This window comes from Amblyomma mixtum, chromosome 2 (genome assembly GCF_055824585.1).
Source record: "Amblyomma mixtum isolate Tamu chromosome 2, ASM5582458v1, whole genome shotgun sequence".
Lineage (NCBI taxonomy): Eukaryota > Metazoa > Arthropoda > Arachnida > Ixodida > Ixodidae > Amblyomma > Amblyomma mixtum.
In genome coordinates, this window is record NC_143013.1 from 120371573 (window position 1) to 120397008 (window position 25436).

General features: G+C 44.2%; 1 protein-coding gene across 1 annotated transcript in view; it reads right to left on the reverse strand.

The window, feature by feature from the left end:
* Window positions 1-6634: 6634 nt before the first annotated feature.
* Window positions 6635-25436, reverse strand: part of LOC149360731 (protein GVQW3-like) — a 58535-nt gene continuing 39733 nt past the window's right edge. Inside the window, exons 2-4 of the mRNA XM_089567903.1 lie at window positions 23945-23968; window positions 20115-20609; window positions 6635-6656 (exon numbers count right to left, since the gene is read on the reverse strand). Of these exons, the coding sequence (XP_089424029.1) occupies window positions 6635-6656; window positions 20115-20609; window positions 23945-23968 (541 nt within the window). The remainder of the gene's footprint in view (window positions 6657-20114; window positions 20610-23944; window positions 23969-25436) is intronic.

Here is a 25436-nt window from a genome sequence, read left to right on the forward strand (position 1 = left end):
GTTTACCAACCCCCTCTTGGTTACTGGTCGAATTTCACTGTTTTCTTGAACCTTTGCTTCTAGATCCCCTTTCAGACTTAAAGGTGCCCGTAGTTTGCTTTTAATTCGAATTTTTATTCTAAATGTCCCCGATGCTTAGCAAGTTTACAAGCATATTGTCAACGGTAGGTTTCCGTAATATAATTGACATTTCCAGAGTTAACACCGATCACAGCGCCACGGAACTAGACTTGAATGTAAAAAAGTTTTAAGGGTGCGATAGCAACGCAAGTGTGCTTCTCTCTGGTATAGGCGATCATCTACCACTGCTGTGCTTCATTCTTCAGCAGTGTGCAAGCAAGTCTAACAAGAAGCGCTGCAATTCGGATTATTACACTATATAATAATGTTTACTTTCAGACATTCATGTCGTCCGTAAATCGAACTTATCATTATGGTGTGAAAAATTCTAACACATTCTATGACATATTCCTCAAAAAAGGTATTAGACATTTCTAACCTAAATAAGGAAACAAGGTAAAACACAGGAGAAAAACCATGGATAACTCGCTACTTACTGAAGAGAACTAAAGCAAAAAGACATTGGTTTTTATAGTTTAATTACATCTAAAGACATTCCAATAGTGAAGAAATGTAAGAAGCTAGGGAATGCGTCACCGTCTGATAGAGAGCTTTGAAGAATTGGTTGCATAGAGAGAAATTCGCTCATGTCTATTGTGATCCTAAGAAGCCTTGACGTGTTTTTAACGGTTTGTTACGTAATGCTCATATTTGTATTCCCACGGAATGAAAACGAATGAACAAAAGCTGTCTGGTAAGGCACTCACTCCCTAATGAATATAACAGCCATTTTCCAATAGTTAGATCATTCGACACAGTATATTTTTGATGTTTTAGAAAATCAAGTGCAGGTTGATATGCTGCATCTAATATTACTTTTTCCTGGCGCAGCTAGAAAAATTGTTCAAATTATCAGAGAACTGAAAAGCAATTGCGTCATAGATTTCTATGGGTTAAAAGCAGGTCCTATTTAGGTGGTTTTTGGTTTGCTATATTAAGCACTTACCATTTAACGAACCTTGTATCATTCTAGGGCATTGTCTTCGACAACGTGAAACTCGTTTGTTGGCTGTATTGCATAAGGGCGGGAGTGTTGGTAATATTAATAATTACGAACAGATTAATCCCTTCATGGTTAAACTGCGCGAAGGAAACAAGGACAGAGACAGAAACACACGTACACACTGAGCGCAGATTAATCCCATTGTGGTAAAAAATGTTATAGGTGGCAAAACATCGAAGAACGATTAGTCTTCCCCGGGCCACATGACCTTATCCTTCGGTAAGCACGGCTTTAAAATCTGATGATTAATTCAATCCAGAAACCAATAATTAATTTAAATGCCACCTGCCGTGGTGGACAGGTTGGGATGACACCGCGAAGTCACTTGACCTAGGTTACCCACCTGCCTCCTAGGTTGCTCTCTGGGGGCACCTGCCAAAGCCATGCCGGTGATTTGTTGCTCATGACGCCGACTCTGACAACGCCAACACCGGATTTTTAGGTGAACTGGGTCTTTAACACTATTCACCGGAGAGGCTTACCGAACAAAAAAATTGTTACAGAACATTTTCACGAAAACCATTTCTGGACATGACGTTTAAATAATGCAAGGTCAAATGTTTTATTGAAATCCCCTAAGATGGAGTAGACTTTAAATAGGGCAGTAATTACTCATTGACATCCACCCGAGCGCAGCCATACGGATACAAAGGAAAGCTATACAGCTTTCTCAGAAACTTCGTATTTAAAGACAAATTCATCTTGATCCGGAGTTCGAACCCGGTACCACCGCTTCACCGAAGCAGTCGCGCTACCATGTAAGGAAGCCGGGGCGCAAACTTGTGGTAGTGCGAGAGCGAATTGATCAATAACTCGAAGTGGGAACTGTGTTGGTCAAATGTTTTCGGGGAATCCCCCAAGGTGGAGGTGTTTTGTGGTAGGGGAGTAATTACTCATTGACATCCACCCGAGCGCAGCCATACGGGCACAAAGGGAAGCTAAACTTGGTTAAAAGCTTTCGTTTGTAGCCGTATGGCAGCGCTCGGGTGGATGTCAATGAGTAATTACTTCATTTTTAAAAATAATGTAAGAAGTATCTTCTGCCGAAGCCATTACCATGATAAATAGACTTCTTGCTCCTTCCTGAAGGCTTTAAGCGGCAACTTCATTTCGACACTTAATTTCACACAGCATTAATGCTCACTCCACAACTAATATCGAAAACCTTCCCTTAAAGCAGAAAAGGGCATTATATTTTAATAAAAGCATATCAAAATTGGATTCCATTTTAGTATACATTAAGGCAATGAAATGCAGCCTATACTAGGATTTTAAGAAGAATGTTGTCAAAAGTATATCCCGTAAATTTTGAGCACACAACAAAAATTTACTTTTCGTATACATAGATTCTGAGCATGCTTTTTCTTAAAACAGAAAGATTTTAAGAATACCAAGATGCGGATGCACTATAGCACACAATTAGAAAGATGTAAGTGCCAGAGCTTTTTAAATCGTCATGTTTAATCACTGAAGTAATATAACAACATTCTGGCTTCCCTGGTTCTCAAAAGAAATCAGTTTTAATTTGTTCTGCAACAATCAATCCATTTCTCTTTCCTTTCACGCATTATAATATGCCTAATATTCTTGTCATGGAGAATGAAATTTGTTTTCTTTAAGAACTACTGGTGTGGGTTTCTGTGGTTATTCAGACGAAAGTATTTTTCTGGTTTTCTTTAAGCGGAAGCTTAGTGTCTTGCTATGCTTTGCCATTGTAATTAATAATAACCGCTGTACGTGGTTCATTGCTTCGTTGACATGCCAGTGTGGTGCCAGGGGTGTAGAGAGTGAGGGAATCTTGTCCTTTTTGCGTCGGCCCGGTGGTAGTGCTGTATTGCATTTTCTAATGAAATATACTCAATTGAACCACGGTGTGACAGTTTTTTTCTTTTCACGTCACTATTCATCATCTTGGTGCTTATTTTCGCCTTAAAAATAAAGTTTATACTTCTTCTTGGTCAAGAAGCAAGCTTCCAGCCCTTCTTCTTTCAGTTTTTTTTTCTGACTCTTCCTACAATAGTAATTGAAGCCGAAAAGTTCAGGTACCTTGTACAAAACGGCTTTGACCAATTTACCAAACTAATCTCAAAAACTCGGTTTTCAAATATGTATCCATGGACTCTTATGCTTCATTGCAGCTGTTTAAATGAGGGTAGTAGAGAAATAAGAGCGTGCTCTCACATCATGAAACGAACGTTATTATGAGGCTTCGCTGCTTTAAAACTTCCTCTTCCTTCATTGTTTCGTTGGTATCGCTCACTCTTCTGAGAAATAAAAGTCCCTGGAGACATTCGGGACAAAGCGGAAAAGACACTTCAGATCAAACGATGAAGTATGTGCACTAACTTTCCTACCCGACATCTCTACACTGTTACTTTTGTCATTGGGAAACGAAGCCGATTCCCTCCGGAGTGCACAATAAATTTCGAACTTCCTTTTATTATAATCACCACAGAACTTTTTTCTGCCTTTCAAGGACTGACTAGGAGTGCGTTATACTTTTTCTCCCAGGCCTTGGGTTCCATGTTTAGCATTTCTCCTTCTTGTTTGCCCGTTTTTTGTAGCTCTCTCGTTCCGTCTACCTCTCCCAAATTTCCTCCCACGGAGAGTATAATGTCAGCGATTTTTAAATGCCGGCTAAATTCTTTGCTTTTCGTTAAAACATTTCTCCTTAGGTATCCAGAGAGTGACAATATTTACTCGACTTTTTTTAGCGGAATTTCAGAAAAAAATCATCAATAATGCGCATTTGTTGCTTCAATTTCTCTGTCGGTTCTAGTTGCCCAAAAGCTAAAGCATAAGGGGCTGTATTCGCAATAGCATCGTGATAGGAGAGTTTTGCAAAAAAATAGATTGTCAGCGTAATTGTTACACAGAACGAGAAGCCTCCGCAAGCGGCTGTTAAATACAGCATTGTTACTGTGCGCGCTGCGGTCGTGGGGTGACGCATTAACGATGTAAGCTACTGCACAACTTCATGCGCATAGCTAGGAAAAGGGCGCAGACGTGTACGTGCTGGCGGAAGCAGCTCATGTGACAAACATTTGTAAATGTAATAAATATGGACGGGCACCTTGCAAAATGGCAGAGAGGCGATGAAGCTTTGCCGACGAAGTGTGCTCAGTCTCCAAACGAGAACGAATACCTGATATAATCTTAATACTTTGTTTATAGTTATTACGTTCACATATTCTTAGGAACTTATGTTAACGTTTATGTATGTAGGGCCGTACGAAATGTGACGCAGTCGTCGTAGGTGAAGTGGCCTGTTCACAGTCGTCGAAGGCCGCCTAACGGAACTATCAGTATCATGTCTCAAGCAGTGTCATGTGATGCGCTTATGAGAACGGTCATTCTCAACATTATCACGACGAAAGAGCGCATTTGAATTGTGCCGAGAGATGGTTCATATCCTGCGGTACTGAGCTACGACCGGTACCATTGGAGTGCATTCGGACGCCCAAGGCCAGCTGTTGTAACAGATTGTTAGACGTTGTCGGTTAACTGAGGTGTTTTCTCCGTGTGCAATACTTAAAAATTAAGTTCGTGGACCACGTATTCCTCTTCTCTTTCAGTCTGAGGCCGTACATATGGGGCCTTTGTTGGTCCAGCCATGCATGTCGCTGCTCAATCAACGTTGCCTGGGGCTTTTTTTCTTTGTTTTTATAGTGTAATACAAGCCGCTACAGCTTGTTGTCATTCTATAAGTTAACTCGCAGGGCCATCAGCTTAATTTTGGACCCTAAATTTTGTATTAGTCCCTAAATTGGGTACTCTATCTCTTTGCCATCTACGGAATTCCAGACAGGCCCTGAAAATGTTACGCGGGCTTCGTAACAAGCATCAATTATTCTAATGACTTACCATCTAGCTCTCCTAGACGGTGCTGAACAGAGCTCATGCATGGAAATATACCAGACGATAAGGTTAAAACGAGTGGTTTAAGCCGCCGGATAGAGTGATTAACATCGGGCAAGCTAACTCAATGAGCGGTTAGAACATTTCGCTGCCGCTTACTACGCATTGCTCGGGTTGGAGCTGTCATTAACATGTATAATGTGGGACCGCTAGTGCGCTGGCGTAAACTTCAACGTGCCATGCGTATGCTCGGTAGTTGCATCACACACCAATCTTAGGCGCTGCAGCACAGAACTTATTTACATCACAATACCGCAGATGCTACACAACAGTGCTCTAATAGTGAACCAGCACTCTCATTACTGTCTGCTATTAAAGAATAATGAGTGCTGTGTGCTAGGGGGGTTTGTTAGTGGAATTTTATTATGCATGGCATCTGTTTTCGTACTCTTCTTATGCAACCGTAACCGCACTAATTTTCTTCCAATGACTCTCTCTGCCTGCACTGGCTGGATAACGATCTAACCGCAGGCATTCCTTCCTAAATCCTTACGCAACGCACTTTACAGCTTTTTTAACATCAGAGTGAACCCGCCGCCTCATTACTGAGCCTGATAATCATGAATACTCTAGGCTGTCCACACGCAAGGCTTTTTTTGTTACACATACTTCTTCTTTTGATTTATTCGGTTGCGCCAATAATATTCTCCGCTACCACTCTCGCCATCACGATTTGTACAGCTATGCGAGCAGAATTAATTGCCTCCTCTGGTATCAAAGACTTCCTGCCCAATAGAAGACGCATAAATGATTGGGCTGAAAACAAATGGACCACAAAATTGCAGCTTATTCGTCTTACGCCTATGTTACCTCATGGAAGGAATACATGGGGGCTGCTTAATGTTCTGATCTCGAGAATTCACAAAGAACATAAAAGGAATGTTGTCACTAAAGAAATCTTTACACACTTGTTTCGTTTCGCTGCGTCACGTGTAAGCACCGACTGATGACGCAATGTGCACATGTCTGCTTATAATCACCGTCTGCTAAAGTCGTCTCTGTTGTTTTTAATTTAGTTTAGTTTCTAATTTTGTCGTGCATTGCAGGTGAGGCCAGTTTGGCGGAAGCAAGAGACGTGGATGATACCATTGGCACAAGCGTATTTATACACATTTCATGAACGCTGCAAACCAAACAGATATATTAGTTTTTGTAAAGTCCAAGACACAAACATGTCCACTACAAGAACGTGTGATCGCGGGGCCTTCTTTTCAGTATGTACTCCCCCCGTGAGAAGAAAGCGTTGTTGAACTACGACTTGGCACATTCCAAAGTGGTAAAGGGAGCTAAAGCTTTGCTCTTCTCGGAATCTGCACATCGAAAGTGATACCCTCATAAAATGCAGGACAGTTTGAACGATCAGATTTTTTGACTCTTGACAGCAGGTTTCCCTGGGCCGGTCATATCAACATTTGCCGAAACACTCCTTCAGCTGAAAAAGGCGCCACGGAAAGAACCGTCCTCTCATCTTCAAAGGCAGTGCCGGTTTCCTATATGGGCCAACTATCCCACAACTTGAAAACAGTGGCGGCAGGCATCATTCCCCATTGCTGGTTTCAGCAACCAATAACATGTCAAACATCTCTTATCGCATCACTGGTTGCAGTGGAGGGGGCTGCAAAAAGAAACGTATGTAAATGAAGTGGGCGTAAAACTTAGACAAGGACCGAGAAGAAACACATGCGACGACTGACGAGCGTATGTGTTTCCTCACGGATCTTGTCTACGTTTTCCGTCCACTTCATTTATATAATGCAAAGCGAACTTGCCCGACAGCACGCTCTTCTGAAAAAGAAACGGGAACGCCTACGTGGACTGCGCCACAGGAGTGGTATAGAGTATCCTCCTTCAGCACATCATACGTAAGCTGAACTGGCCACTGCCTTTTACCGGCTACGGGAGTACGCCGGCGATGCAAAAACACCAACCAAAACGCAAATCTTGAGCTGCATTTTGTTTAGCGTGTGAGCACGTGCAGCTAAAGATTTGAGATGATGATTCTGGGCTGAACGGAAATGAAGAGGTGAGGCTACTGCTAGAGGCCCATCAAATCAAAAAAGATATCTGATCATAGCGTGCGTGAGTGATACTTCTGTATAAATGTATTCTGCTAAATTTGCATTTTAAGTTCGTTCTATTAAAAGCCGCGGTTGCTTCATTGTATTTCTCAACTGCCCCTTTCCGCGAATGCTGGCCTACCGTTTATATCTTCTGTTAATGAGAGCTTGAATAAACAAAAGTGGCTGTTTGGGATTGTTGGTCAGCGATCATGTTTAAAGAATGCAGCGCCTGTCCGGTCGACTTCTTCGTTTGTCCTTGTCTTTTCGAGCTGCATTCTTTAACCATGAATTAACAGTTTGTAGTAGTTTTAGTGGATGTCTTATGTTTCTTGTGTTATGTCGATTATTCTGATTTCGCTCTGGCCTCTTCAAATCATGCAGCAGCAGCTAGCATGGCAGCATGCCATCTGGAAGAGCAAGTACAAGTGAGACTAAGAACTTCCCTGCAGCGTTTTGAAGTAGTAGCACTTTGGTCGTCTTTGGGTCCTCTATATCAATTCTTGTATTTCTTCTTGCTCTGGACTTCGTACAAAATAAGAGCAAATTTCTCCGAGCGCACAAACGAAGAAAGCCCTTGTAATGCAGCTGGAAAAACGCCGCGACACTTTATTCCATTATGCGTTGGCAACGCAAAAACATTAAAAGTTGTTGATGCCTTTGTCTGAGGCCACTGGTGGGATTTGTGAGAGACAGGATGGTCTTGCCGAGCTCTTCCCATACATCACCGGCCATGATTGGCTGGTGGAGGCGTCGCACAGGAACCTGCTCAGGTAACGTCGCTGCCGGTATCGTTATGGCACTTTCCTCTGGCCGTTTGGCATTTTCCAGTCTGGTGATGTGACTGCCGGGCTGCTGAAGCCACGGTGCTCCAGCCAGTAGAAGTTCTCCACTCTGGTGACGTCACTCAGGACATCACTAACGACGCCACTGCCCCCCCCCCTTCCCGCCCCCCCCCCCAACCCGCATCTTTCTGGACGATGTCGACCGAAGTCTGGTTTTTGCTGCAGCGAGGATTATATTTTACCGCATAATAATCATACCAGTAAATAAGGTTGGTATAATGCTTAGTGTAAAGTCTAGTGCCATTCTGAATAATTGTTAGCTCCCAATCTGTCACTAGGTGAAGCTTGCTTTCCAAGACCGCTCTGCAGTCCTGAGCAGGAATTATGCGTGTGCCGCTATAGACTGATGTCCCCAGTCATGACCTTATCTGTTTGCTGTGAAGGCACGCTATTCTTATGAGAAGAAAGCAATTCTTCTAACTCTTTAACTGCGTTTACAGAAAACATGCGTGCGATATATGCCTGGAAAAAGGCCGAAGAAGCTACCTTTAAGTGGTCATCGGTACGACACTGAGCTTTTACACTATAGCTTGAAGATCTCGAACGCGTGAACGTACAGAGGGCAAAACACATGCCTAGAACAACCAAACTGTGTGTTCCGGAGCTCCCAAAGCTGCTGCGACCAAGAAAGCAAAAAATGACGATGAAATTCTATGAGTTTAAGTGCATATGTTTACATCCAGACCGTTTTTAACCAAATCTTATCGCTAGTTATCGCGTATTACGGCCGAAACACGCTCAGAGCGTGTTCTAGACATGCGTTTTGCCCTCTGTACACCAGCAGCGTTCCATGCTGGAGTCCCAGGTCCGCTACTTTCGCTGCTCTTATCAAGTCATCAACGCAGCGATTACATGCCATATCTCGAGAGCAACAGTTTGGTCATGCGCAGAGGAGAGAAATAGACAGAAGAGGCGCAGGCCGCAGCCATCTGCGTCGTAGCGACAAAAATGGATGCCGCAAAAGCACGATACCCTAGGTCCCTTCGTCTCAGTGCCTGAGCTTTCGAACCGCTGAACCACAGCTGCGGCCACGCTATTCTGGTGCATGGGCTCACTTTACCAACACGGAAATACATTTGTGGATCACAGCATATCCACATCTGTGAGCAATGAAGCCTTTCAGTACTGCTGCTGGCAGGCATCGAAGCCTTACCACAGATCAAAATCATAATGCGACGCTGGTATTGATGCACCCAGACAAGCACAATCTAAAGGATGGGATTCAGAATCTCCATGCCAAAACGCAAGGTACGAAATCAAGGGTGGTGGCTCAGAGGGTGCTACTTATTCACCGTGCATAAAGCGCTTGCAGGCAAGGGTGTTCTTATCGATCATATTTTTTAGCCTTGACATCTACCAACTGTCGAACAGACCATACAGTTCGTGGTAATTTTGTTCTTCAGTTTGGTTGGCAGTTTAGGTGGAGGTTTTGACTTCCTTTTAAGAGTCGGATTTTTTAAGCTTTTGGGATGGTTAGCGCCTAAATTGGCCACGAGCGAGAGCTAAAAATATTGCATGCTTTTTAAGCCATGATCACAAAAGGATGAGCCCCAGCACACTATTTTGTGGTCCAGTTTTAATGAACTGCTGATTAGGTTTTGGTATCTTAGTGCCACTCGGCGGAGGCACAGAATGGCAGGAAAGAAGTGACGTAGCATCCAAGCGGGCTGATGTCAATACTGCTGCTTCTAGCCTGCCATACTCGGGATGCTGAATTTGCCTTGTTTTAAAATCCATGAGAGATCTTATGCACGAAAAAAAGTTTTTCGAGCCAAAATGTTGCTATGCGATGTCAGTTTACGTTAAAGATCCCCAGGTGGTCGAAATTATTCCGGAGACCTCTACTACGGCACCTCTTTCTCTCTTATTTCTTTCACTCTTACCTTCCTCTCTTATCTTACCGCGCAGTTCAGGTGTCCGCCGAGATATGTGAGACAGATACCGCTCCATTTCCTGTCCTCAAAAACCAATTTACCAATTTAGCCAAAATATACTATTTCTAACTGTTATCGAATCTACCCAGTGTCACGGTTTAATATCCCACTAACACTAAACAGTAGTCTCGAAACTCTCATCCACTGCTTACGATTGTGAACAGCCGGCACAAAGCACCTTCTGCATGCAAACGGAAGTGCAGACAACACACGATGTCCGTCCGGCCGCGTGAACATGGATGTATCTCATCTGTTATTTGTGTGACCACAGCATGACAACTTTAGAACATGTTTAAGAGGGACTTGACTATCCTTGATTAAGGTGTTTCAGTCTCCAAGAGATGTAAGGTCCATGGCGGATGCGTTCGCTACAGAAACAGGCAATCGCAGCGCTGAATGTTTTCTCGAGGGCAGCAGCATCGTACAGAGTTGCTAGTTGCGTTACCTGAGTACATTCTGTACATGTTTGTCTCGGCTCGTGGTTTCCCTGGCAATCAATTTTATTTATCCCTATTGATCGTGTGTTTGATACATTTTGCACTCATTTTTATTGTTTCAGCTCATTGTTTGTATTCTGTTCATAGCATTTTTCTGGATCTTCTCCCATTTACTGTGATTACGAGTAATATTAAGGTGAAAGCGTTTAATGCCTCATCGTTGTCGACAAAAGGTTGTTAGCAGAAGGTTGTTAGCAGAGGTGTCGCGCTTTTGACGGGTGTCCACCGAGTTATGTGATACAGTTACTGCGTAATTTCCTTTCCTCAAATACAATTTTTATTTTCTTCATTACGGCCCCTCTTTCTCTTTCTTCTTTCCCTCCCACTTCCTCCTTTCCTTTACGGTGCGGTTCAAGTGTCCACTGACATGACAGAGAATAACTGCGTCATTTCCTTTCCTCAAAAAGCGTTGCGTTCAAAGGGCTAGGCATCGCGCCAAACGGGTGGTGACGTTCCGTGGACTCCTTGGCAGTGCTGCAACACACTGTCGCGTTCAACTCTTAAGGGGAAGCTTAAGCGTTGTTAACTCGCAGTTAATTAGTATTTAGTAATTAGTCAGTGATTAGTCATTAATTAGTTATTTATCATTACATATTAATTAATCATTAATTATGTGTGACGTCATCCAGTGGAGACGTAACCACTGCCACAAAGGCAGTCAAAGTGGTGCGGAAAACGTTTTCGGCTCTACGCACTTTTGACAGCCAATGTGACTATTGAATTTTTCATGGCTTTTAGGATATATTCTATTTGAGTTTAGCCTCTCATACCTGTTCATTCTGTCGTTCGTATTGGGAACTGTGCACGGCGTAACTATTTTTTGCTGAGCTCTATATCGCCAGCTGCCGTGCATTTACTTCCCTAACTGGAAAAGGAGAAACCGGTCTCGTTATTAGGCGCCAACTACTCCTCTTATGTTTATGTCAATTAAAGTAAAACTAGGATGACAGAGAACGTGCCGAACGAGCACTACAAAACGAGTTTTTTTTTTTGCCTCGAAAAAAAAGAAAGGGAGTGGGAGAGAGGGGTTGTGAGTTAAGGGGTGGGAGGTGGCAACAATACACAGCGCACCCTAACATTGCAGTCCTCAGATCTGAAATGGCTGGGACCATCTGACAGGTTTTATTTAAACACTGGCGTCCAGCTTTGCAGACAACCAGTAAGCATTGTTGTGGTGAGGGCAGAACAATGTGAACTCATTAAACGTGCACCAATTCGGTCAGCAGCAGAAAAAGAAGCTGTCCCACTCGTATGCATCCTAGAACATTTGTGGTGTATTTGCAACAAGCTAAAATAAGACAATGCGGAGGTACCGAATGAACACGAACACTTTGCAAAACCAAGCATTACAAGTTAGTAGATAAGATACACGAATACAGTGTTGTTATCAAGCAACATAGTTACCTAGGTGACTCACTTATCAGAACCTCATACTGCCGCATTCTATTACAATATTGTCCTTGTTTTGTGCACAACGGGTCTGTTCCCTAAGAGCACCTAGTAAAATATTTTCAACTCTGTAACCCCTCTCATTAGCACATTAATAATTCAAGTATGCTTTACTAAATATCCTGGCTACTTCCTTGAATCACTTTGCAAAAATAGCCTCCAGAAATTGGACCTTCGTGTACAGGCCTTTTTGAAGATTACGTCTGTATTCTTGAAGGGATGGATGCCTAGGGATTGGAAGTGTTTTGTGCGGCGCAAACTTAGTTTCTGGCTGTAATCACGCCGTTTTAAGTCCCTCTTTTGAACCGCAATACAGTACGCCGGACTGATTCATGGGAATTTCAGAGTACACTTTAGCTCCTATGGCCTATCCGCAATAAACACTACCTGTAAAATGAAACACCAGTTGGCGTACCGGCCACGACTTGAAAACACGTAGTTGTTTCGGGCAGAAATGACACGTGGGCCCGCCTATATATGCCACCGTTATGAAATATCGTTTAGCTCACAAAAACACGGACGAGGAGAAAGCACACAACAGAAACGGCGGTACTATGTGCTCAATACTTGTCCGTGTCCGTGGGCGATATTTCATAATGCAAGTCAGAGCCAACCAGCTCAGCCGTCTTAGCTTAGATATACAGGGTGTGCCACCTAAATATTGTAGACAATTTTAAAAAATAAACTTTAAATTCAAAAGAGTGCTTTTTTCGGCATAGCATTCTTATCTGTGTAGTACATGAGGATATAGCTAAGCCTTTATAACTAGCAGGCTGGTTAAGTAATATGAAATAGTTACCTTTTTAACTATTAATGTTAGGCTCCTTAATTATTGAGAAGCGTGTAGCTCCCCGCAAGTAACATCCATATCAGTTTCAAAATTCCGCAAATGCGGATACCCTTGGAGCTGCAACCCAACAGATTTGGGCAACATAGCGGCAAAATACATGCGCTTTCGAAAAGCTTGCAGACAAAGCAACCTCTTCAGTACACGTCACTCCCTGAAATAGCCCCCATTTGTTGGGCCACAACACCGATGGTAACCACGTTTTCGAAATTTATAAAAACTGATATCTATATTACTTACGCTGCGCTACACGCCTCTCAAAAAATAAGGAGCCTAACAGGAATAGTTAAAAAGTTAACTATTGAATATTACTTAACCAGCCTGGCAGTTAGCGCGTCTTAACTGTATTCTGATGCACTACACCCCTGACAGTGTTATGTCGCAAATAGAGCTCCTCTAAATCGAAAAGCCTATTTTTAATCTTAGGGGAAAAGTCTTAGGTGAAGCACCGCGTACGTATATGCTAGCGCCTATTTGGGTGAACGCTCCAATCAGCTCCACAGATCTTGATCTCGTTTAGAAGGGCATGAAACTTTAGCGAACGCCGGCGCGCCATCAACTTTCACCGTACTCACTGTGTTTTACGTGGCGGCAATCAGCACCGCTTCGTGCGAGCTAGTGTGCTCTTCGCGCTTCTTGTGGCCACCATGATCGAGCACCGAGAGAGAGGGAGAGAGAGAAACTTTATTACAACAGGAACTGCACTCAAGTGTTTATGTTCCTGAGGTCCATAACACTGGCAGCCCGGTTGGTGGCGCTGGTCTGCACGGCCGGGTCCTCCGAGCGCCGCAGGGTCTCCCAGTCCTCCCAGGTCTTGAGGTTCTCTAGGTCCCGCGGGGGAGGGTCCGCCAGGCAGAGGGAAAGGATGTGGAGGGAAGAAGCGAAGGGTTCTGGGCATAGGGCGCAAGCAGGAGTGGGGAAGGAGGGATGATAGTGGGTTAGGGTAAGGGGCGAGGGGAGTGTGTGTGTCTGTAGTCTGCGCCAGAGTGTTGCGTGTTTGTTATCTAGGGAGGGGTGGGGCGGGGGGTAGAGCTGGCGTGAGGCTCTGTATGCCTGCGTCAGCTCGCTGAATGAGTGCATGCGCTCCTTCGCGAATCCCCGATCCGAGGCCACCTGAGCCCGGTTTAAAGAACCTCGGGCAAAAAGGTTGGCAGCCTCGTTTCGAGCACCGACACCTTTCCATTTATTCATGAAAGCCACAAAAGCGACGGAATCATTTACTCTCACTTTGATCATGAAGTCCGTCTGCCCTAGGTTTAGATGAAAGAAGCCAGAAATCAGCAACCTGTTCAAGCGCTGCTAGTCCAAGATCTTTATTTCGCTGACCTTTTCCCTGCTTTTTCATTTTTGCCATATCTCTTTTTTTTTCATAGACGCGCGAATCAAAGGGATCGTAGGACCCCGCAATCGAAAAGCGACTCAAGTCAGAAAGGCTCAAATGAATAAGGCAGCAAAAGTCCCATGAAATCGCTGTGCCATTCCAGATGTTCCCGGTTTCAATGCGCGAAAAACTGCTACTGAGTCGCAGAGCACGGCAGTGAATTGTTGTTGAGAAAAACAAGCGAATGACCGTACTAGACCATGATTTACATGTCCTTCTTGCATATACGCAAATATTTCTTTTCTTTCACCTACGTGTCAGACATCTTGACAGCATGGTCTAGACGAAGGCAAACACAGTGCCGCAAGTTCCGGCAAGTTCCTTCGTTCATATGAAATAAAAATCGTGACACTGCTCTGTCGCAGTGTGCACTAGGAGCGCTTGACTCGAAGAGCTAGCTCATAAGACTTGGCAACACGCACCTTCCCCCCCAAAAAAAAGCCTCAAACACCAGTGCTACCATTAACTTTGTCCTTCAAAAAAGTGCTACATCTCAACTCAGCTTAACATAACTCTAAAGAACATTGGCGGATTCACCGGCATGAGAGGCATTCAAATGCATATTGCAGCTGTATTTCTCTCGACCTTGGCAGGACGCGTATAGGATTCCTTTTGACAGCCGCTCGTGCCATGTGTTTACACCTTCCCGCCAGTGTAACATTGCCAATACATTGCGTGGAGAACAGGAATCCTTCATTCGCAATGGACGATGCCTCTTTCGCTTACCTGTGCTGATCGGAGCCATTCTGTTCACGCTCTCTACGCGGCTTCCTTACAAGTAAAGCAAACTGTTATTGCACCGGTACACTGTGATGCATGCTGTAATCTCTGGATTGACCCGGCCGAAGCCGCCTCTCTTAGCATTTCAATAAAAATTATGGTCGGGAAGCCCTGTGCAGAATAATCACGCTTTTTGCCTTGATTGATTCGTACTCGAATGAAATCGGTAGAAATAGAGTAGCTGTGACGAGACCTACGGGTGCAATAGTCACCGTATCCACTGTTAACGTATTGCATAACTATACTGATCCAGAGGACTGCGCACATTTGCACGTCGAGAACTCGACGGTCACCGGCGGGTCGCAGCAAGTGACGACAACGTGCACATGCACGTGCACGTTGCACGTGCATGTGGAGCAGCAGGCCAGGGCCATGTTACCACCTGCCGACCTCTCCACCTTTCCCTCATTAAAATTCCTTTCTCTCTCTCTGCGCACATTTGCAGCGTTAGCTCCGACATAAAAACTAGCGCGAGAAGCTCAAAGGGCTGGAAACGAAACAGAAATAAAACAAGAAAACACGGAGAGATCTCATTTTAGACAAATTTATGTGCGTTTTTTTTTATTTGCTAGGAGCCGTAGCTTTCGCTTCTCCTTCGTGTGCATTCCTAGTGCTAGTTAGTGCGTTGAAGCTATTCAGCGAGCGCTAACGAAGAAGGCTAACGAAAACGATTCAACTTAAATTAGTGGCAAAGGAGCGAGCTATGGAAAGGAAATTGATCCGCGTAACGTTAAGAGGCAGGTAGACAGCGCAGGAGGTCAGGGAACAAGCGTAGATTAATGATACCCTAGACGTAATCAAGAAGAAATTGGCTTGGGCAGCGCACGTTACGCGAAGGCAAAATAAGCGATGGTCGTTAGGATGAAGGACTGAATGCAAATAAAATGCTGCCGTAGCAGGAGCCTGCAGAAAGTTAGGTGGGCGGATGAGATTCAGAAGTTTGCGGGGATACGGTGGTAGCAGCTGGCGAGGGAAAGGGTTAATTGGAGAGACATAGGAGAGGCCTTTGTCCTGTGGGGGGCGTAGTCACGTTGATGTTGATGATGAGGTAGCCCAACTCTCTCTGACTATAGGCAGGGGCCATGTTTCGCCACATTTCGTTTCGCTTTCCTTTGAAATTGTCATGTGCCAAAGGTGGCTTATCGCTGTGACTTAGGTCGTGGGACATCAATATATGTAGGTCATAGCAGGAACAAACCCATGATGACACGTATACTGTCACAAACACATCCTGTTTCCACGTGTCCTAGCGCACCGACGCTTTTTACATAGGAGCCTTTATGGCACGATTTTGGTATCGAAGCAATAAACCATGCGTTTGTTGTGTGGTTGTTGCAACATGGCCGGGCTCGATGGGGCAGACGTGGCCACCGGCGGCTCCACGTCTAAATTGGCAGTGCCTGTGATAAGTCGTTTGCTTCCCCACCTTATACTGCTTTCGTCACAACTGACGTCACGACCAAATTAAATGAAAATTAAATAAAACGTTCCAAATAATAGCTACTGGTTATTATACGCAGTGCCTATAAATTATATGAGACTCAACTAAGGAGTTAAATTTGCGGACATGTTTTTTTTTTTCGCTTGTTTCTCAGGCTGGTGTAGGGATACTTTGGTGGCAAATACATTCCACTTGTCCTGGTTCAACAATCAACACCATAGACTTAATCGTCAAGCTGAATTTACCCAAGGCGTCTTGTAAAAATTGTTTCGTTTTCCAAATTCCTCTGTACAATAAAATCACCGGGCGTTCCCGGTGGCACCGCAAATATGTGTGGTCTTCAGGTAAAACTGGAAGCACCGGCGCGAACGGCCAGCGGGAACAAACACCGCGAAGAACCTACGAGCTGCAGCCTGTTTCCTTTTTTGTTGCATTTCTGTGGACTCGACCACCCCTTTCAAGCGAGCCGCTGCCCGCCGCCGTTGGCCTACAGCCCAATGATGCCAGCCCCAGGTATTTAACCCTTCAGCCGGAGTTCCTCGAGATCGTTTAGAGATCTAACGTCTTTTTACGGAAATCTGTGAATATTTTGATCTCTGTAATCTTGGGTCACAGCGGTGAGAGAACTCTTTCGCGATCAACCATTAGCTGCCACCTGCCAGGATGGCAGGGTAGGTGGGGACTTTTACGTTAACTCATGAACACGCACCTTCATCAAACCGCTCCAAAAATATTAGAGACTACAACAAGGCTAATTTTCTTGCTATTAATGACGAACTGAGCTCTTTTCTAGACATATTCTTACCTAATTACCGCGAGCGCTCGGTGGAAACTAACTGGTGCATGTTCCGAAATAAGGTATCTGCATTGATTAACCGATATATTCCTCTTCGGCGCGTCTACTCGAATAACCAAGCTCCAAGGTATAATCGATATTTAAACCGCCTTTCTAACAAAAAGAAAAGACTTTTTCGAATTGCTAGGTATTCATTAAAACCTGAGCGATGGACTGCATATAAATCAGCTGCCTTAGCCTATTCCCGTGCACTAAAGACTACTAAATTTTCTTTTTTTAATGTAACCCTCTCGAACATCTTAAAGCCTAGTCCTAAACGCTTCTGGAGCATAATAACACCTAGCACTAACGACAAAGTGTCATTACTTTCAGCAACTGGAAATCCCATTCCGGACCATCTTTGTGCCACTTCACTAAATGACTCTTTTGTCCAGTCATTTTCTTCCTCATTCGTTGATCGCCACCATCCCAAACTCCAATCGTGTAACTACTACTGTATGGATCCAATTGTGTTTGACTCTCATGGCATTATACCGATCATTAATAATTTAAAACAAACATCTTCTAGCGGAATCGATGGCATTAATAGCAAATTTCTTCGGAATACTGTTGAATATACCTCTACCATTTTGGAAAGCATATTCTCACAGTCGTGCCATTATGGCGTACTACCGGAGGACTGGAAAACTGCTAAGGTCATACCTGTACATAAAGCCGGTGACAAACAGAACCCGTCTAACTATTGACCCATCTCTCTCACATCAATACCGTGCAAAATAATGGAACATATAATTTTCACTCACCTTGCTAATTTTCTTGAAGATAATAGCTTCTTTGCTCTGACTCAGCATGGCTTTCGGAAAGGTTTCTCCTGTGAAACTCAATTACTTTCCTTTACTAATGATCTGCACTTCTTCTTAGACTCCGCGTTTCCCACAGACTGCATATTTCTCGATTTCGCTAAGGCATTCGATAAAGTTAACCATTCATTACTTCTATATAAACTCAGCATTCTAAATATTGACCCTTCTGTTCTGAACTGGATTCGCGCGTTTCTTTTTTCTCGCCTTCAGTTTGTGCATGCTAATTACACTAATTCTTCTACCGTGCCAGTTGGTTCTGGGGTTCCTCAAGGATCTGTCCTTGGCCCTTTACTGTTCCTGATTTATATTAATGATCTGCCTGCTACTGTTAACTCTAGGATTTGTTTCTTTGCCGACGACTGCGTGATTTACCGTAAAATAACTAACGATTCCGATATTCGCTCTCTCCAGGTCGATCTTAATAACATACTAGACTGGTGTCATAATTGGAAAATGGAACTAAATATTAAAAAATACAAATCTATAAGAGTTTCACGTTCAAATACTACTTGTCCTCTTTATTTTCTTCACAGTCATCCCCTTGAAAGCGTAAGATCGTACCGGTATCTTGGCATGCATATAACTAACACCCTGTCCTGGAAACTTCATACAGAACATATAGCATCTAAAGCAAACAAAACGCTTGGTTATCTTCGAAGAAATTTTACACTTGCTCCATCTTCGTTAAAATCATTATTATACACGACCAACGTACGACCGCAAATGGAATACGCTTCATCCATATGGGACTATGAAAAGGTCTCACTGACACAGGTTCTGGAAACTGTCCAGAATCGCGCAACTAGATTCATTTTAGGCAATTACCATCGTACATGTAGCGTCACCCAAATGAAAAGGTATTTAAACCTCCTGCCCCTAGCTACCCGCCGTAAGCACTTCCGCATCTGCCTATTCCATAAGATTTTCTACTCCAATTTTCAACTTCGCTCTCTATGGATTCAACCAGCACCGTTCATTTCTCACCGTCGTGATCATCAACACAAGGTCACAGTGCCTCATTGTAACACAGTGACATGTGCGCAATCATATTTTCCGCTAACCTCTAAAGAATGGAATTCCCTACCCGCATCATTAACTAGCATCACTGATTCCACTCAATTTAGAAGAATACTTACCACTCTGATTACATAATGATCGCTTTTGTATTTTATTGTAGTGTTGTGTTCTCCACGTACTAGTATTGTTCTTAAACTATTTTATTAATCTGTTGCGTGTTAATTTTGCTCACTTCTTTTTATCCTCCCTCAGTTGTTCTATAGTTTTGTATGAATTGTGCTTTGTTTATTTTTCTTGTTATCAACTGCCCTTCCCCTCTGAAATGTACTTTGTAGCCTGAGGGTATCATAAATAAATAAATAAATAAATAAACACAAACAGAAATTTCTTACCACTTGTGCGAGAGAGCATCCCGTTCCTCTCGCTCGTACCGGCTCCCCCAGCTTTGATAGCCTCGCGAAGTACTTGAGGAGACCTCGTTTTTCAGAACCAGGCATTTGTGCAGCAAGTCGAGCATATATCCATCTACGAGGTCTGTTAGAAAAGTATCCGACCTTTTGACGAAGAAAAACAACTGGCATAACTGGAGCGTAAGAGACCTAATCACCTTCAAAGTAGTCTTCTTGGGACTCCACATACTTCTCCCAGCGGTGCTGCCATTCTTGGAAGTATTCCGAAAAGGCCCCTTCCGGAACGGAGTTTAGCTCAGCTGTCGTTGCAGCCATAATGTCCTCTCTTGTCTGAAATCGCGCTCCTTTCAATGGCCTCTTGATTTTGGGAAACATCCAGAAGTCACAGGAGGCCATATCAGGAGAGTAAGGAGTCTGCTGAACTACAGCAGTCTGGTTTTTCGCGAAAAAAGTGTGAATTTAGTGCGAGGAATGTGCAGGGGCATTGTTGTGATTGATGCGCCACTTTCCTGTTGACCTCAACTCCGCTCTCTTGCACTGCGCAGCACCACGCAGGGGACGGAGGACATCCCTGTAGTACTCTTTGGTCATTGTTTGACCCTGTGGGGTGCGTACGCGTGGTGTACTACACAGAGGGAGTCAAAGAATACAGCCAGCATCGCTTTCACATTGCTGCGCACTTGGCGGGCCTTCTTTGGTCTTGGTGACGTGGAATGCTTCCATTGTGACGACTGGGATTTGGTTTCGGGGTCGTACCTGTACACCCACAACTCGACACCAGCGAGCATGCTGTTGATAAAGTCGGGGTCACTGATTGTGGAATCCAGCATATCCGGTGAGACTTCAACACGAAGCTGCTTTTGCTCCACCGTGAGCAGCTTCGGCACGAATTTCGCCGCATCTCTCTCCATCGCCAAATCTTCAGTAAGAATGGAATGTGCCGAAACAGTCCTGATGTCCACCTCTTCCGCAATTTCTCGGATAGTCACACGACGGTCCCGCATCACCAAAGCGTTCACTTCGGCAATGACCTGGTCATTTCGGCATGTTGATGGCCGACCGGAGCGTGGCTCTCTCTGCGCCGATGTGCGGCCGTCTTTAAACCAATTGTACCACTGCTTAATCTGTGTGCTGCTCATAGCATTGTCACCGAAAGCCGTCTGAATATTCCGAATGGTTTCCACTTGGCTGTGGCCTAGTTTCTGGCAAAATTTGATGCAGTAGCGCTGCTCCTCTCGCTCCGCCACTTTTCTTGCAATAAAAAACCGACGAGAGCACTGCGCACTGCCTCACTCAAATTCTGCGTGCCAGTGACTGACGCTATCGGCAGGCGGGAAAAAATTTGTGCATGCGCACGAAGGCTCAAGGTAGGCTGGTGCGAGCGTGCTTGTTTCAAATCCATCAGGTGTTTGCAAAAAAAAATAAAGTCGGATACTTTTCTAACAGACCTCGTATTTCTCAGTACACAAAGCTTCCTTCATGCCAATCAGCAACAGTTTGTGGAGTATTTCTTGAAGAAGGAATATGTGTGAAAAAATGGGGGGGGGGGGGGGGGGGGCTTAGCTTTGGTTAAGCCTGGTAGGTTGCGAAAGCGAGCGCTGAGTCTCGAACGGATGGAACGTGGCGCGCCGCGTCTAAAGAAGGAACGCAATGCGCCGCGTCTACAGGTCACGCGTGGCTACTGGCCGCCGCTGCGCGACGACTCGACTTGGGAGCCCATCTCACGGCGAAGAAGCGGAGAACATTAGCGAAAACAGGAAAACTTTCCCCCTCCTTCCTGAACGAACCATCCACTGACGAGTCAGCTGCCGATGGCCTCTCATAAAGCAAGCTTAACTGTAGGGCAAAGATGTTCATTTACTTATATAGGAATGGTGTCAAATGTAAGGTGAGCATTTTGAAGCCGCAGGTTTTTTACCTTGCTCACTGTTCTATCTTGTTTCACATTCCGTTTTAATGAACGGTGATATTGTTTCTTTCAGCATCACGTGTACGCACACGGTGGCAGCTGTTTAGGTCATATTCAGCGATACTTTCGTTTATGACCGAGCCCATTTTAGAAAGGACGTGAATTGTCTTTTCAACTCCACACTTAAGAGCATCATGTATTTCATTATTGCACTTTCTTGAATATTGTTTGGAATGAATCAGGTAAAGTTCAAGATAGCGATTTTTTGTTTTCTAAACTAGTACATTTAGCAGTGAGGGCTTCATTGTCACTGATAGGCTGTTTTTCTAGCAGCTTCATTCATTAATGCAGATTTTAACTCGTGAACAGCACTATGCGTAAACTCAAGGCTAACGGTGAGGTTTTCTTGCTCAAATCTTTGCTACCTGAATCTCTTGCGTATATCACATTCCAATGTCTCCAGCTGCAGCTTAAGTTTTTTATTCAGCCTTCTTGTCTTACTTCAAACTTGCCGCCTCACTGAATTTGCCAATATCCCTCAAGAGAAAAGTATACAACAGCTGTATCTTACCGGTAGGCACCTATGGGGCAGAAAACTGGAGGCTAAGGAAAACAGTTCAGCTTAAGATAAGGACAGCGCAGCGAGATATGGAAAGAAAATTAATAGGTGTTATGTTAAGAGACAGCAAGCGGGCAGAGTGTGTGAGGGAACAAAGGCAGTTTAATGACATCCTAGTCGAAATCAAGCGGAAGGAATTGGCTTGGGCAAGGAATTTTTTGCGAAGGCAAGATAACCGCCAGGTCCTTAAGGGTAACGGAGTGGATTCCAAGAGAAGCCAAGCGTAGCAGGGACGCCGGAATGTTAGGTGGACGGATGAGATTAAGAAGTTTGCGGGGGTACGGTGGACGCAACTGGCAAATGACAGGGCTAATTGGAGAGACATGGGAGAGGCCTTTGCCCTGCAATGGGCGTAGTCAGGTTGATGATGATGATGAAAGCATTGACTAGCACGGAACAAAACGCAGAATAAGAACCCCGGAAGGGAAACGGCTGTATAAAAGTGACTTCAAGATATCACGGCATTGCTAAGAAATTACCAACCGGCACAAGGCAATAACAGAGCGTTGTGTGCTCTCCACTGTCCTGGGCTGCTTGGAATCATAGCCTGGCGAGGCTAGCAGCGGCCGGTGATGCGACAGGAACCACGATGCCCCGGGACACAGTATCCGTAGAAAGGACGCTGAAGTCACAGGACTTGGGATGGCTGTTTTTTTTTGGCAAGCTCCTCATCAAGCAGACTTTGAAGTTGGTCCAGCAACGATGATAGCTGCACAAAGAAGTAACGCTCGTATGCTCTCCGGCATCTCCGCTGCCGAAGTAACTGACGACTCAAGGGATCAAACGCCAGCCCCCATCTACCGTTAATACGGATGCCTACAAGTGCTCCGTGTACACAGTTACGAGCTGTGATTACGCGCACTAATATTCCAGACATCGCTGCTAATGGTTACGGCCGCACGCTCCGCGACGAGGGAACTGGCTGGCAAACGCAATTTTGCGTTGTGTCGTACTGCGCTCCATCGACACCTTTCATTCGGTCTGCAGCGGCAAGGGGCTGCTGCAATGCGATAACGAGTGCTCACTGCGCTGTTTGGAGAGCGCCTGCGGAAACTATACTTCAGGCTTCCTGAGGCTCGAGCAAGGAAAAACGACCAGCAGTTCTTCACAAGGTGCTTTCATCAGGTGCTTTACTCTGAGACGTTTCCCGTGGCTAACAACGCTACTGTGTGTCTAAGTAAGTGCACCAAAGAGGAAGCGTCTGACAATCCCTGCTTTTGACTTGAGGCTTTTGAAGGCGAATGCCTTTAATGCCTCATCTATGTCGACAGAAGGTTGTCAGCAGAGGCGTCACGCTTTTCGATTCAGACCAGAAAAAAAATCTTTGTGCTCGATGGGACTCGAACCACCATCCTTCCGTTCCGCCGCCTAGCGGGCTAATGGCTGCGCTACTTCCTGCAAACGCATATGTAGTTCTCCTTGTCTAGGACGCTCAAGAGTGTTTGCAGAAAGGCGTCGAATCAAACGGATGCCTCCCAAACGCCCTCTAGTGTGTGCAGCATTTAAGATTCACAAACAATTGTGTAATTAACGTCTTAACCACACATCAGTGACACAAGCAGCAACACCGCGCTAAAGGCTTTCGCCTCACCACACTTTAGGTCAACCAATGCACCCATTAACTTTTTGAGAACCATAATGTAGCGGATCTGGGTCTCAGCAACCAATACGCTGATCTATCTCTGGCAAGCCGCCGCTTGCTGCTCATTCTTAGAGCAGGTCGTCATTGCCTAGCTGCTCAGCAACATCTGACAGAAGCTTAGCTTCATGGTCTGCCCGTTAGTGCGAGGGGTTTTATTCATTTATTTTTATTGCATTTACAACATTGTTTGTATTTAAATATTTCAGTAACTAATATTACACTATGTGCCTATATTTATTCTGTTTCGTCGCTAATTAATGTGTTGTTTATTTTATATTATGTTGCTTATTGAAATTTATTTTCATGGGAGGTCCCGCCCGCGGTCTTGTACCATGGGACCTCTCGCTGTATAGAATTGTAAATTTTATTGTATTACTCAATAAACTTTCAACTTTCAAACATACCACCAGCCTTACTTAAGGTTGCGGCACGTTTGGAACCTAGTATAGCACAAAAAGAACGTGTTACAAAAATCAAAGCACCGAAAGAAAATACCTTAATCCAACTTTTATTGACACCATCGCACAGGGTTCTCAAAGTGGTAAGCAAACAAAAGACTCAACTTGCAAAAACTCAACTTGCGAAAAATGGAGAAAGCGCAGTGATATTAACAACGGCATTAGGCAGGGCATTCCAGTTTATAACTGTTATATAACGCTATAACTGTTACATAAAAGTTTATAACGCTTTTCTCTTCAGGTGTATATGTAAATACTTATCGCGGGGACTCATTGGTCAAGGCGATCCTCTAGTGAGCTGGGGTACCCAGTTCGAACCCGACCGCGGCGGCCGCGTTTTGATAGAGGCAAAACGCAAAGGCCCTCGTGTGCTACGTGATGTTAAAGATCATCAGGTTGTCAATATTATTCTGAAGACCTCCGCTACGGCACCTCTTTCTTCATTTCTTCTTTCACTCCCACCTTTCTCCCTTCCCTTAGGAGTGTTCGGGTGTCCACCGATATATATGAGACAGTTAATGCGTCATTTCTCTTCCTGAAAACCAGTTTCCATTTTCATATGGTAAACTGCCATTCATTATCGAAGATAACCTGTCATATGCGCTCTACCCCATTCTTATTCTTTTGGTTATTTCCCTCTCATGATTCTCATGAGCGGCCACTACCTGCCCTAATCTTACGTATTGCCTTACCATGTCCAGCACCTCACTACCGGTTGCGAACTGGTATTCCCTTGCGAGACTGTTGCATTAGTTTAGTTTTCTGTATGTTAGTTTTGAGACCTACCATTCTGTTCTGCCTGTCTAAGTCCTTCCTTATGCTTTGCAGCTCATCACCTGAGGGACTTAGGAAGGTAGTGTCATCAATGAATCGCAAACTACTGAAGTATTCGGCATTAACTCTTATCCCAACTGTTTCTAATCTAGACCTCTGAACACACGTTGCTTCACTCGGTGAATGGCATTGGCGAAATCGCGTCTCCCTGCCTCACACCCTTCATTATTGGACTTTTATTGCTTACTTTATGAAGGAATATGTCAGCTGTGCAGTCGTTATAGACATCCTCTAGTATTTTCACATAAGATCTATGTACAGCCTGATTCCGCAATGCCTGCATGACTGTCAAAATTTCCACTCAGTGGTATGCTTTCTCATAATCAATGAATGCTATTTATAGCGGTTGGTTATGCTGCGCGAATTCTATTCTGCTTGAGAAGCTAAATAATGCCAAATCTTATTAAGAGACTTGTTAATGAAGGCACCTAGAGTAATGTTCACATACCAATGCTTTGCATTTCTTTGTTAATTATTTAAGAGTTGTGAAAAATATCTCGAATTCTGTCTCTATAGCGAGACAGTAAGGCGTTAATTCTAAACTTCCTTAGTCTTGAAATGTTTCATTTTAAGTGAGAAACATCTCTTGATATCAATGTATTAATTTTTCCGACCA